We start from the raw sequence: 14,503 nt of genomic DNA, 5'->3' as shown, positions 1-14,503 counted from the left end.
AGCCCGCTACAGCCCAGTTTACCGGAGTCCTGCTAGCCCAGTGCTACAACCCGGACCCACTTGCTGATGGCCGACACGTTCGAAGCTGGGTCATGGATGCCTGTCCCTGTAAGTCTGTGCCACTTTGGGTTTACGACTAGTCATGTCAGCCCGGGCTCTTTATCATATGGATGCTAGCGACACTATCATATACGTGAGCCAAAAGGCGCAAACGGTCCCGGGAAAAGGTAAGACGACACCCGTGGGGATACCGTGCGTGAGGCCGCAAAGTGATATGAGGTGTTACCAGCTAGATCGATGTGACATCGAGTCGGGGTCCTGACATGCCGGCTCCCCGGCGCGCACCTGGTGCGAGCTCGCGCCGCACCGGAGGGGGAGATAACACCAGCGCCGGAGGAGGGCGAGCGGGTCATATTCTGCTCGCACCTCATGCGCGGCATGGGCCTGCCGGCGAGCGGCTTCCTCCGCTCGTTATTGGAATTCAACGGACTCCAGCCGCACCACCTCTCCCCGAACATGGTGGTGCTGCTGGCCGCCTTCGCCACCCTATGTGAGGGTTTCCTCAGTGTTCTCCCCACCCTCGAGCTGTGGGGAGAGTTCTTCCAGTCGAAGCTCGGCACGTACGTCGCCGGCATACCGGCCCAGTGCGGCGCCTTCATCGCCATGCGCATGTCGACCGCCGACAACCCCTTCCCCTCCATCGCGCTGATCAAGTCGGTGAAGATGTGGCAACGTTCGTACTTCTACGTGAAGAACGTCACCACAGAAGGCGACTGGGTCAACCTGCCGCACTATGAAGCCGGCGCACCACCTGGGAGGCTTCCCAGCTGGTCGAATCGGGCCAAGATGCTGTCTCCTGCCGGCACCGCCGCCGTCGCCCGACTCCGAGTACGGACGCAGTCGGAAGGCCTGGTCGGGGCTGACTTGCTGGCCGCCTTTGTGGCGCGCCGAGTCCTACCACTCCAAGGCCGACCTCATCTGATCTGTCAAATGAGCGACCGCCGAGACCCGAGCCGGATGAGCACCTGGGAGATGCCCCATGCGGAGGTGGCGAACATGGTGAACCACACCGCGAACTGCGAGCTCGCGGAAGACTGGCAGTTCGGCAAGGAGCCATACTCATGTGCGAACCCCCCGCCTGTGGTAAGTCAAATCATTTGCTTATGTTTTTCTTCATAGCCGAATCCGACTTCTGATCTTCTCGGTTCCCTGAGTCAGAACCCCCTCATCCAGCCCACAGCCGGCGCCACCGGGCAGCCCCGCGAGTTCGCTCCAGACCGTGCGGAGAGCGACGCCGACGACCCCGACTTGGGGGCGGTGGCGATGGAAGCTGGCGCCGAAGGCGGGGGCGGAGGAACGGAAGGCGGACTCCAGCCCTCGGCGACCTTCGCCGACTGGCCGGAGGACGAGGGCGACGGCGAAGTCGTCCTGCGCCGCCAACCGAAAGCCGGCCATCCAGGCGCGAGTTCCTCCGCCGGCTTGGCCGGTCAAGTCGGCGCGAAGAAGCGCCGGGCCGTGCCGAGTTCGCTCGGCGGTCGGCCGAAAAAGTTCAAGGGGGCGGCCGCTGCGACCAAGCGGGAGGAGGCGATCGCGAAGGCCAACCGCTTCCGCAAGGAAGTGAAGAAGCCGCCGCTGGTCTCTACGTAAGTGCTGGCTATCGTTTGTTCTTGTTTCTTTGGACGGATCTTTTCCAAGTCTTTTTCATTCTGTTTTCTGCTTCAGGGCCCCTCTTTCTCTTGAGAGGGTCGCCGTCCCCTCTGTCATGGGGTCGGCCGAGACGTCCGCCAACACCCGGCGGATTGACCCCGCCGCCGACCTCCGGGAGGCGACGGAGCGCAACGCACGGGAGAAGCGCGACGAGGAAGAGGCTGACCGTCTGGAGAAGGCGGAGGCCGAGAAGGCGGCGGCCTCTGCCCAGAAGAGGCTGGAGGAGGCCGAAGCCGCCGCCGCGGCCAAATAGCAGGCCGAGGAGGCTGCGCACCGCCAGTCGGTGTTGCTCGTCGTCCCACTGAGCTCCGCGCCGCCGCCCCTGGAGTTCACGGGGCAGACTGGAGAAGTCGGCGGGGAGCACTCCATCATGGAGAGGGACGGAGGCGAGGCCTCCGCGTCGGGCACGACCTCGCCGCCACCGCCGCCTCCGCCGCATGGCAAGCAGCCGGCGGGCCCTCCAGTGCCGTCGACTGAGGATGAGGCGGTGGCGAGGCTGCTTCTTCAAGTCGCCTCGCCGGCGCGCCGCTGTCTTGCGAAGGTGGTCTCGGCACCGCGCCCCTTGGAAGCCGGCGCCGCCAGCTCGGCCATTCCAGATGCTAAGGCATCAAGTGCTGCGCCTACTGGATGGGTGTGAGGAGGCGGCAACGGTCCGCTGAACCGGGCGCTCCTGGATGTGCAGGCGAAGCTGCGAGCTGAAGGAGAAGCCATCCAGGGCTGCACCAGGGCGCATTTGGCGTCGCGAGCGTCTATCCGAGCACCAGGCCGACTGCTGATTTTCTCTCTTCTTTCTGCTTTGGGCAGACTTCTTCCCTGGCCACTCGCAAGTGGTCAATCGAGCCATCGAGGCTGATTGCGAGGCGCGAAGGTCGAATGGCGAGGAGATCGCCGCCAACGCCCCTCTGACCGTCGACAAGCAGCTACTGAGCATCGAGACCCGTCTGCGACCGGCTCATCAGCTGCTGCGCCGGCTTTAATGTGCCGGGGCCCAGGCGATCTCTGCCCTGTGGCCAGGTATGCAGGCTCTGCACATCGCCAGTCGAACTGCCGACTGGTTGGAGGTCGCGGCCGGCCGTCTTGAGGCTTGGAAGGGTTCCTCGGCCCGGGCTGGAGCGCGCCGGGCCTTGGAATTCGTCAAAGCTTGGTATCCAGGGCTGGACCTGGACCGGCTGGCCGCGTTCCAGTCAGAGGCCCAGGCAGAGTTGGCGGCTGTGGAAGGCGCCCTCATCGAGCGCGCGGCGGCGATCGCTGACTACACCGACACCAGCGTCTTCATTCCCGAGCGGGCTGTGAACAATGAGAAGGTGCCTCCGGAGTGGTTCGGGATGAACCCCGACTACGACGAGGACTCGGCGGAGGTGATCGGCTCCAGCACCAAGGAGGAAGATGAGGCGGGGGACGAAGACGAGACGGAGGCGCCAGAAGACAGAGCGGACGACCAGCCTCAGCTCGATCGTGCCTCTAGCAACGAGCCGCGTCCAACCGGGCCGACTGCCGCCGGAGACAATCAAGCCGAGACTGCCCAGCCGGCCGCTCCAGCACCTGACACCGCCGTCTCCGCCGACCCGCCGAACCCGTCTGCCGCTCCTTAGGCTGCCGTCTTGTCCTTACTTTATCTCTTTTTCATAGTCTTTGAAGAACTTGTTAATTTGCACAATTCCACCCGCGGGGTGTATTTTGAACTTCGGCCAGAGGCCTTTGCTTATGTAAATATCTATCTGCCTTCTATCTTTCCTTGCTTATTGCTCTTTTTGGCTTTTTCCTTTGCCGCCTTCCCATAGTCACTGCTTTGCCAGACGGACAGTCGCTCCGCGGACTGCCGTAAGTCAAATGCTTGGTTGCCTTAGGGAAGGCAAGTACTTCGCCTTTTTTGAGTTTTTTAACAAGTGGGATAAAAGGCGGTGAGCCGACTATTCGAGAGTCGGCTCTGCAGAGAGAGGCTGGGAGCCGGCTTGGGCTATGCATATGCTTTAGTCCTTAGCCATTTTTTCGTGTGTGCGCTCGTTCTTGCTTATTCCCTGCCTACCAACAGTCGCTCTGCGAGCTGCGGCTTTCGACAGGAGACGGCTTAAGCGCAGCACACTACTTGTCCGACTGCAGGAAGCATTTCATAGCGCAAGACGACAAGTTCCCGGGCCGACTAGTCGAACCCGGTGCCAAGCGGCATGACAAAAGAGTAGCATACTCGGAGGCATAATTCTTATCATACAGATACCAAAAAAGGGCAGTCCCCGAGCTCATCTCGGGGGCCCAAAGTCTCGGTACTTTAACATAAAGGATAGCATGGTACATACTGCATTAACTGTAAAATCTTCGGAGAAGATTTGCGTTCCATGGCCGTTCTGACTCCTTGCCGGAGTCGTCCCTCTTGCGCGCTCGAGGCTTCTGAGCGTCGATTAGGTAGTAGGAGCTGTTGCCCAGCACTTTGCTGATGATGAAGGGGCCTTCCCAAGGCGCCGACAACTTGTGCTGGCCGGCTGTTCGCTGAATCAGCCGGAGCACAAGGTCGCCCTCTTGAAATGATCTCGGCCTGACCTTTCGGTTGTAGTATCGGCGCAGACTCTGCTGGTAGATGCCGGACCGGCTGAGTGCCAACAGCCGGCCCTCTTCCAGCAGGTCGACGCCGTCTTGACGTGCTTCTTTGGCTTCCTCTTCGGTGTACATGGTGACTCGTGGAGAGTCGAACTCTATGTCCGTCGGGATGACAACTTCGGCACCGTAGACGAGGAAGAAAGGCGTGAAGCCGGTTAACCTGTTTGGAGTCGTGCGCAGACTCCAGAGGACGGCTGGCAGCTCCTCGAGCCAACAGCCGGCCGAACGCTCGAGTGGTTCGACCAGTTGAGGCTTGATGCCATACATGATGAGGCCGTTTGCTCGCTCCACCTGGCCATTTGACTGCGGATGGGCAACAAACGCTAAGTCTAGTCGGATGCCCTGTGTCGCGCAGAAACGGGCCAAGGCGCCTTTGGCGAAATTTGTGCCGTTGTCGGTGATGATGCTGTGCGGTATGCCGTACCGCACCGTGATGTCGGCGATGAAAGTCACTGCAGTCGGACCGTTCAACTTCTTGATGGGCTTTGCTTCTATCCACTTGATGAATTTATCCACCGCGACAAGCAGGTGAGTTAGGCCGCCTCGGGCTGTCTTGAATGGTCCCACCATGTCCAGGCCCCAAACTGCAAAGGGCCAGGCGATGGGGATTGTCTTCAGCGTGGAAGCTGGCTGAAGTGGCTTGGAGCGGAACTTCTGGCACCCCTTGCATTTTTGGACTAACTCTTTAGCCTCTTCCAGGGCAGTCGGCCAGAAGAAACCGTGCCGAAAGGCTTTGGCGACGAGTGCTCTTGAAGCTGCATGGTGGCCGCACTCGCCCTGATGAATGTCTCTGAGAATTGCTTGGCCTTGTTCTAGCTCTACGCAGCGCTGGTAGACATCAGTGACACTGCGCCTGACCAGCTCTCTGTTGACTATGGTGTAAGGTGCCGCTCGGCGTTGCACTTGCCGAGCCAAGATCTCATCAGTTGGTAGCTCTCTGTTCACTATGAACTTGAGGATGGGCTGCGCCCATGAGGGTGCTGCTATTTCTTCAACCGCCACCACAGCGACTTGGACAAGGGCGGTTGGGTTGGGAGGCGGCAGGCTGGAGTCTGCGGCCGCTTGCTGGGTTGACGAAGTCCCCGGGCCGACTGGCGCAGTCCCCGGGCTGACTGGCGCAGTCCCCGGGCTGACTAGCGCAGTCCCCAGGCCGAGTTCTGAAGTCCCCGGGCTGGCTTCGACTGTAATTTTCTTGGGGCCATCTGCTGGGGCTCTTGAGTCGGATCCGACTTCTTCGGGAGGAGCCGGCACAAAGATGGAGTCTGATTCTGGTGAAGGCTTGATGGACGACTTAAGGAGGCGCTGAAGAGCGACACCGGACGGTATTGCTTGGCGGGTGGAGCCGATTCGTGCCAAGGCGTCTGCTTGATCGTTGTCATTTCTTGGCACGTGAAGGAACTCGCACCCCTCGAAGTATCTGCTGAGTTGCTGCACCAGGAAACGGTAGCTCGCCATGTTTGCATCTTTGGCATCCCAGTCACAAGACGACTGCTTAACCACCAAATCGGAGTCGCCATAGCACAAAATCCGGCGAATGCCGAGTTCTTTGGCAAGCCGGAGTCCGTGAATGAGCGCCTCGTATTCGGCGACGTTGTTGGAGGTGGCAAAGTGGATCTGCAGCACATACTTGAGCTTGTCGCCTTTGGGGGAGGCGAGGACGACGCCGGCTCCCAGGCCGGTGCGCATCTTGGAGCCGTCGAAATGCATCCGCCAATTGGTGGAGTCGGGCACTGGCGGCAGGTACTGGGTCTCGGCCCAGTCGACGAGGAAGTCGGCCAGTGCTTGCGACTTGATGGCGGTGCGGGGCTGGTAGTAGATGGTGTAGGGAGCCAAATCTATGGCCCATTTGGCTACTCGGCCAGAGGCATCTCGGCTTCCAATGATCTCGGCCAGCGGGGCCGTGCAAACCACAGTGATTGGATGCTCTTGAAAGTAAGGCTTCAGCTTCTTGGCGGCAAAATGCACACCGTAGCACATCTTCTGGTAGTGGGGGTAGTTCTGCTTGGAGGTCGACAGTACCTCGCTCAGGTAATATACCGGTCTTTGGACAGGGAGCGCCTTGCCTTCCTCTTTGCGTTCGACTACAATGACTGTGCTGACTACCCGGCTGGTGGCGGCGATGTACAGGAGCATGGGCTCTTTAGGAGTCGGAGTCGCCAACACAGGGGGAGTAGTCAACATCTTCTTCAGCTGGAGAAATGCTTCATCCGCCTTGTGATTCCACTCGATAAAGGTAGTCTTCTTCATCAATTGATACAAAGGGAGAGCCTTCTCGCCCAACCGATTGATGAATCGGCTGATGGACGCCAAGCAGCCGGTGAACTTCTGCACATGTAACAGTCGGCTGGGTACTTCCATTCTCTCGATGGCCTTGATCTTCACGGGGTTGCACTCTATGCCGCGTTCGGAGACCAGGAAGCCAAGGAGTTGGCCGGCTGGTACTCCGAAAATGCACTTCTCAGGGTTGAGCTTGATCTGGAACCGGCACAAGTTCTCAAAGGTTTCCTTGAGGTCTTCCAGCAGCGTCCCACGCTTCTCCGTCTTCACCACCACATCATCCACGTAGACGTGGGCATTCCTGCCGAGTTGCTTGAGGAGGCACTTCTGCATGCAATGCTGAAAGGTGGCACCGGCATTCCTCAAGCCGAACGTCATGGTCAGGTAACAGAAGGCTCCGAATGGCGTGATGAAGGCGGTCTTCAGTCTGTCTGCCGGGTTCAGCTTGATCTGGTGATACCCTGAATATGCATCTAAGAAACTCAACAGCTCGCATCCGGCTGTGGAGTCTATCACCTGATCGATTCTTGGCAGGGCAAACGGATCCTTTGGGCAGGCTTTGTTGAGGCTTGTGTAATCAATGCACATCCGCCACTGCTTGTTTTTCTTTAGTACCAAAACCGGGTTTGCCAGCCACTCTGGAAAAAAACACTTCCATGATGAAGCCGGCTGCAAGAAGCCGGGCTATCTCTTCTCCAACAACTCTTCTCTTCTCTTCTGACAGGCAGCGCAAGGGCTGCCTGACGGGTTTCACAGCCGGCCTGACATGTAGCTTGTGCTCGGCGAATTCCGTCGGTACACCTGGCATGTCTTTGGGGGACCATGCAAAGATGTCTCGATTCTCACGGAGGAAATCGACGAGCTCGCCTTCCTATTTACTGTCAAGGTTTGCACCCATGACATCGTACCTCTCTGGGTGCTCCGGGTCCAAGGGTATCTTCTTGGTCTCTTTGGCTGGCTTAAACGAACCCTCAGCTTCCAACTCCTTGGGGTCAGGCGACATCTCTGGCTGCTTTCCGGCCATTGCCACGACCCGATCAAGGAGCCGCTTCTCAGCTGCGATCACCAGGGACTCGGCCAACCGGCTGCTCTCGGCCGTGCAGGCGGACGACTTCCTGTAGTCGCCGGCTACGGTCAGAATTCCCTTGGAACTCGGCATCTTCATCTTGAGGTAGGCATAGTGAGGAACCGCCATGAACTTGGCCAATGCAGGTTGGCTAAGCAGTGCGTGGTACGGGCTTTCAAGGTCCACTACTTCAAACCAGACTGGCTCTTGGCGGAAATGATCTTTGTCTCCGAAGAGGACGTCTATCAGGAACTTGCCGATTGGTGAGCAGGAAAGGCCAGGTACAATACCATGGAACACAGTCCGGCTGCTCTACAACTGTCTTTGCTTGACTCCTAGCTTCTCCATAGTATCTTTGTACAGGATGTTGATGCTACTTCCTCCGTCTATCAGCACTCTCGAAAAGCGGGCGGCCCGCCTATCAGTGGCCAAGGTGGCACCTAGGACCACGACATAGGAGCCCGGATTCGGCATCACCTCTGAGTGATCCGCTCTGCTCCAACTGATAGGCCTCTCAGACCAATGCATGAATTCTGGAGTATCTGTTGCCACTGCATTCACTTCTTGCTGCTGCTGCTGCCGTCTGCTGCGTCAATCATCAGCCACACTGGTGAACACCACATAAGCTCCATGCTCTTCAGGGTACTCGTCTTGTACTGCGCCGACTGGCCGAGCAGCCGGCTGCTGGGGCGGCGGTGGAGGCGGCGGCCCAGCAGGCGGAGGGGGAAGGAGGCCGTCTCCCTTGGCGATTCTGGTGAGCCAGTGGCACTTTCGGGTGGTATGATTTGACGGCTTCGTGCCGCTGTGGAACTTGCAGGGACCATCCAGAGTCTGCTCATAGGAAAAGGCCGGCAACCAATTGGATTTGCCGCCTTTCTGCCGTTTGGCCGGAGGCTGCCCCTCCGGCTGTTGATCTTCGACTGTCGCAACCTGCCGACTGCTGGAAGTCGGTTGTTGGGCCTTGCGTTTGTTGTCTCTCTGTTGTTGTCGCCGACTGGTGTCTCCTGCTGGAGTTCTGGGAGCCTGAGGGGCCACCTTGCCAGCCGCATTGACTTGAATTTCTGTCTTCATGGATGAGTCGGCTATGGCGTCCTTGTCTTCTCTGACCAGCAGTTCGTCGAGGGTTTCTGGCTCGTCACAGAGGAGCCTGTGCTTGAGGAGGGTGCCTTCTCGGCACCCGGCTATGAAGTACTCGATAGCCTGCACCTCGTGCACGCCCTCGCAGGAGTTCCGAAGCTCGCCCCAGCGCGTGAGGTAGTCGCGCCTTGACTCATCAGGGCCTTGCACGCACAAGGAAAGCTGGCGCGGCTTGGGAGGTCGCTTGTTCGTGCTCGTGAAGTTGCAGATGAAGGCTTTGGTGAAGTCGACCCAGCTGTTGATGCTACGGGGCTTCAGACTGTTCAACCATGTCCGGGCCATGCCCTAGAGCATGAGCGGAACATACTTCACGGCGACTTGCTTGTTGCCGTTCGCTATACTGACGGCCGTGGAGTAATCAATTAGCCAGTCTTCTGGCTTCATGGAGCCGGTGTACTTGGGTGTGTCTCGGGGGAGCATGAACCCTTTGGGGAAGGGCTCGTCTCGGATGCGGGGTCCAAAGCAAGGCGGACCCAGCTCGTCTTCTTCTTCCAGCGCCAGGGATCGGTGGAGTCGGTCGATCCGATGGCGGGCGTCATTCTCTTCGACTCCCTCTCGGCGGCCAAGGCGGCCACCGAGAGTCGGATGCCCAACAGGCGGCGGGGAAACTCGCCGTTCTCTTCTGGGTGGGGGAGGCAGGTAGTCGTCCAGCCGCTCCACCGCTCTCGGCCGGCCATCTTGGTCGTGCTCAATGGTGATGCGAGTCCGACTGTGACTGACAGCCGGCTCTTTTTCTTTCCTTCCGCGGACTCCGCCGGTCGGCGTCCAAGACGTCGCGCCTTGATTTTGGCGGGGAGGCAAGTCGTCATTCGGTTGCTGCAACGCATCCGCGCGGCCGCCGGCCGTGTTCTGCGCAGCAACTGCGTCGAGGAGCTGCTGGACTCGCTCCGTCATCATGCGGCGCTCTTCACCCTCGAAGTTCTTCAGCTCGTCAGTCGCCGCCTGGGCGGCGCGGATGTTCTCCGGAGGGGTGGCGTACACGGGGCGTTTTGCCCCGAACAAGTCGGCGATGGTCGCGCCGCGTTGCCAGACCGCACCTAGGCGGCTTGGCCCAGTCGAAGCCGGCGAGCCGCCCACGCCGCGATCCATTTCGTGCTGGTAGGCTTCTGACAAGCAACTCATGCTCGCCAGCCTCTTGGCGCCTTCGATGATCTGAAGGTGGCGTGTCTCCAGCGTCTCGGCGTCTGCGTCCTCTGGAATGGGCGTAGTTAGGTCTTGCAGGGCCGCGACGAGCGGGTCCCGAGCTTCTTCACCGGAGCGCTCATCGTGACTGATGACGAGCACTTCCGTGACAGCGCTTCCTCCGCTCTCCTTGTGAGGAAGCGGCTCATCGTAGACCACCACGTTGGTGGGGAAAGTGTCGAGCGACACGGCGTCGGAGTCGACCAGCATCGGGTCGGTGGAGCCTACGGACTCCAAGTCCACGGCAGGCTCGCCGGCGATGTGGAGTTGGTCGAGGAGGCCCGTGAGGAGACTCTCGGGGCCTCCCGTGCCTGCGTCGGATGCAGGCTCGTCGGAGAGTCGAACCTCGCCGACAAGTTCGGCGAGGCTGCTCGCTGCACAGGCGGCCTCAGCGCCGTGCAGCGCATCGATGCAGACTCCGTCTGGCGAGCCTGGCTGGCTGCGCTCGCCAGGAAGGAAGAGGGTTCCCGTCCAGAACAGATCTCCAGACGACGGTGCACCAGGCCCCCATGGTGGGCGCCAAATGTCGGGGGTTGGGTGCGACATATGACAAGGGATGGCTTATCATGGTGGGGGCGAGTAGAACGTTGCCGGTGCCTGGAAACGGGATGAGGCGAAGACATGCTCGCCGGTGGATCTTACCCAGCTTCTGGGCTCTCCGAGGAGATAACACCCCTACTGCTGCTCTGCGGGGTCTCCGCATGATCACTAAGGCAAAGTGAATACAAGGGTGCTCCTAGAGCTGTTTCTGGAGGAAGGAGAAGGAAAGTCTAGCTCTCTCCCTCTGGTGTGTCCTGTCTAATGCTACTAGATGCCAACCCTTTGCATGGGTGCCCTGGGGGGTTTATATAGGCCTACCCCCCAGGGTTACAATGGTAAAACCGGCTGGGTGCGGGTCCCAGCCATCTGTCTCTCAGGCGCCGTCTTCCCCGCCGACTCCTGGGGCCCGCCGACTTGTGGGTCCTGCCGCCCGGCCTGGTACGAGGGCGTCAGCCCGCGTCCGCCGCGGGCGGGTCTTGCCGGCTGCAGATTACTGTAGCCGTGCTTCTAATGACGCGGGCTTGGTCATGGGGTGATGGCAACAGTGCCACCGCCTGTGGGCGATCACTGTGGCCATTCCCCGGTCGCATCTAGTTAATGGCGCGTGGGGCCCGTGGGAGGGGCCGGCCGGCTTCGGGGGGCCAACTCCCAACGGGTCCGACTCTCGGCGCGCCCGCCGTTTTCAATACTCTCGCTGACTGGTAGGTCCCGCCGTCTCTGGGCCGTACAGATAAGGCGTCATGGGTACAGGGCCCCGCCCCAAGGGCTGATGTCAGGGCTGGCATGGCAACAGTGCCGCATTGGGCGGAGATCTCCGCGAGTATGGCGCACTGTGGCAATGCTCGTCTTTAATTACCGGGTGGTTGGTAGTCACGGGCCGACTCCCCATAGTCGGCTTCTTCGGAGTCGCCTCTGGGACTCGGCCTGGACGGGAGTTGCCTCTGGGACTCGGCCTGGACGAGAGTCGCCTTTGGGACTCGGCTCATCTCGGAGTCGCCTTCTGGGACTCGGCTTATCTTGGAGTCGCCTTCTGGGACTCAGCTTGTCTTGGGGTCGCCTCAGGTACTTGAGGGGCGCAGTCTGCCCTGATGTCTTGAAAGGTTCTGGGACTCGGGTTAGCCTACCCGTGGTCCATTACTCCGACAGTACCCAGACATTCTGAGTATGAGTGCACTGACAGAACTATTCTCCTCAATTTTGCAGCTGTAGAACTTGTTGGAGAATTTATATCTCTCAACTCGGGCATTTGCTTGAAATATTAACTTCAATTCCTAGAACATCTCATACGCTCTATGATGTTCAAAACGTCTTTGAAGTCCCGATTCTAAGTCGTAAAGCATGGCACACTAAACTATCGAGTAGTCATCAACTTTGCTCTCCAGACATTCTTAACGTCATCAGTAGCATCTACAGCAGGCCTGGCACCCAACGGTGCTTCAACGGACGTAATTATTCGGTGCAGCAATGAGGATAATCCTCAAGTTATGGACCCAGGCCAGTTAGTTGCTGCCAGCATCTTTCAACTTAGCTTTCTCTAGGAACGCATTAAAATTCAAAGGAACAGTAGCACGGGCCATTGATCTACAATAACATAGATATGCAAAATAACTATCAGGACTAAGTTCATGATAAATTAAAGTTCAATTAATCAAATTACTTAAGACCTCCCACTTAGATAGGCATCCCTATAGTCATCTAAATGATCACGTGATCCAAATCAACTAAACCATGTCCGATCATCACGTGAGATGGAGTAGTTTTCAATGGTGAACATCACTATGTTGATCATATCTACTATATGATTCACGTTCGACCTTTCGGTCTTAGTGTTCCGAGGCCATATCTGCATATGCTAGGCTCGTCAAGTTTAACCTGAGTATTCTGCATGTGCGAAAGTGGCTTGCACTCGTTGTATGTGAATGTAGATCTTATCACACCCGATCATCATGTGGTGTCTCGGCACGACGAACTCTAGCAACGGTGAATACTCAGGGAGAACACTTATACAATGAAATTTTGTAAGGGATCATCTTATAATGCTACCGCCGTACTAAGCAAAATAAGATGCATAAAAGATAAACATCACATGCAATCAAACTATGTGACATGATATGGCCATCATCATCTTGTGCTCACGATCTCCATCACTGAAGCATTGTCATGATCTCCATCATCACCGGCGCGACACCTTGATCTCCATCATAGCATCGTTGTCATCTCGCCAATTATTGTTACTACGACTATCGCTATCGCTTAGTGATAAAGTAAAAACAATTACATGGCGATTGCATTGCATACAATAAAGCAACAATCATATGGCTACTGCCAGTTGCCGATAACTTTGTTACAAAACATGATCATCTCATACAACAATTTATATCACATCATGCCTTGAACATATCACATCACAGCAAGCCCTGCAAAAACAAGTTAGACTTCCTCTACTTTGTTGTTGCAAATTTTACGTGGCTGCTAGGGGCTTCTAGCAAGAACCGTTCTCACCAACGCATCAAAACCACAACAATTTTTCCTCAACTGTGTTGTTTTAATCTTCAACAAGGACCGGCCATAATCAAACTCGATTCAACTAAAGTTGGAGAAATAGACACCCACCAGCCACCTATGTGCATAAGCACGTCGGTAGAACCAGTCTCATGAACACGGTCATGTAATGTCGGTCCGGGCCGCTTCATCCAACAATACCGCTGAATCAAAGTAAGACGTTGGGGGTAAGCTGTATGACTATTATCGCCCACAACTCTGTATGTTCAACTCGTGCATAACATCTACGCATAGACCTGGCTCTGATGCCACTGTTGGGGAACACAGTAATTTCAAAATTTTCCTACGATCACGCAAGATCTATCTAGGTGATGCATACCAACGAGAGGGGAGAGTGTGTCTACATACCCTCGTAGACCGAAAGCGGAAGCGTTAAGTAACGCGGTTGATGTAGTCAAATGTCTTCGCGATTCAACCGATCAAGTACCGAACGCATGACACCTCCGCGATCTGCACACGTTTAGCTCGGTGACATCCCTTGAACTCTAGATCCAGCTAAGGCCGAGGGATAGTTCCGTCAGCACGACGGCGTGGTGAAGGTGATGATGAAGTAACCGGCGCAGGGCTTCGCCAAAGCAGTACTACGATATGACCGAGGTGGAATATTGTGGAGGGGGGCACTGCACACGGCTAAAAGATCAACTTTTGTCTATAGGGTGCTCGCCTCCCCGTATATAAAGGAGGAGAGGAGGGGGCCGGCTGGCCACAAGGGGCGCGCCCAAAGGGGGGAACTACTACTCCAAGTAGGAGTAGGTTTCCCCCTTTCCTAGTCCAATTAGGAGGAGAAGGAAGGAGGGGAAGGAGAGAAGGAAAGGGGGGGCGGCCCCCCTAGTCCAATTTGGTTTGGGCTAGGGGGGCGCTGAGGGAGTCCTGGATTAAGGGGCCTCGGACAGCCGGACTATATCAATACAAAAAAAGACACATCCATGACATTTTGGGCCGAACGGATTTTTTTTGTCATACATATGACACTTCTATGACGATAATTGTGACAAAACCCGGTATCATCATAGATGTGGTGGGCTCCTACTTCTATGAAAAAAAATCATGACAGAAAATGGGCTTTTCGTCTTGGGCGGGCCGGAGACGCAGCTGCATGACATTCTTTGGGCCGTCCATGACGGAAAAAACCGTGGTAGAAGCGAGGGGGAGGAAAATTTCAGGGAGTTGCCGGTTACGGTGGGAGGTTGGGAGCCGATTGATGCATGTTTCTCTCGTACACGTACGCGCGTGTGCGCGAGGCGTTGGCTCTAACTGAACCCGAGCGAGGCGTTGGGCTCTAACTGAACCCGAGCAATTGCACTGCAGGCTAGGCGTTACTGAACCCGAGCGATCGATCGATGGCTGTTAACTGAACCTGATCGAGCGATTCCTTCGCTACCGCTGCTAACTGAAGACGATCGATGCTGCCTCTGGGATGAACAATGAGCGTTGCAGGGG

General features: G+C 57.3%; 1 protein-coding gene across 1 annotated transcript in view; it reads right to left on the bottom strand.

Moving 5' to 3' along the window:
• Positions 1-701, bottom strand: part of LOC123077430 (mavicyanin) — a 72,011-nt gene extending 71,310 nt beyond the window's left edge. Inside the window, exon 1 of the mRNA XM_044499713.1 lies at positions 625-701. Coding sequence (XP_044355648.1) covers positions 625-701 — 77 coding nt within the window. The remainder of the gene's footprint in view (positions 1-624) is intronic.
• Positions 702-14,503: the final 13,802 nt, after the last annotated feature.

The sequence above is a fragment of the Triticum aestivum genome, chromosome 1B (genome assembly GCF_018294505.1).
Source record: "Triticum aestivum cultivar Chinese Spring chromosome 1B, IWGSC CS RefSeq v2.1, whole genome shotgun sequence".
In the NCBI taxonomy this organism is placed as follows: domain Eukaryota; kingdom Viridiplantae; phylum Streptophyta; class Magnoliopsida; order Poales; family Poaceae; genus Triticum; species Triticum aestivum.
This window is presented reverse-complemented; position numbering and strand designations above follow the sequence as displayed.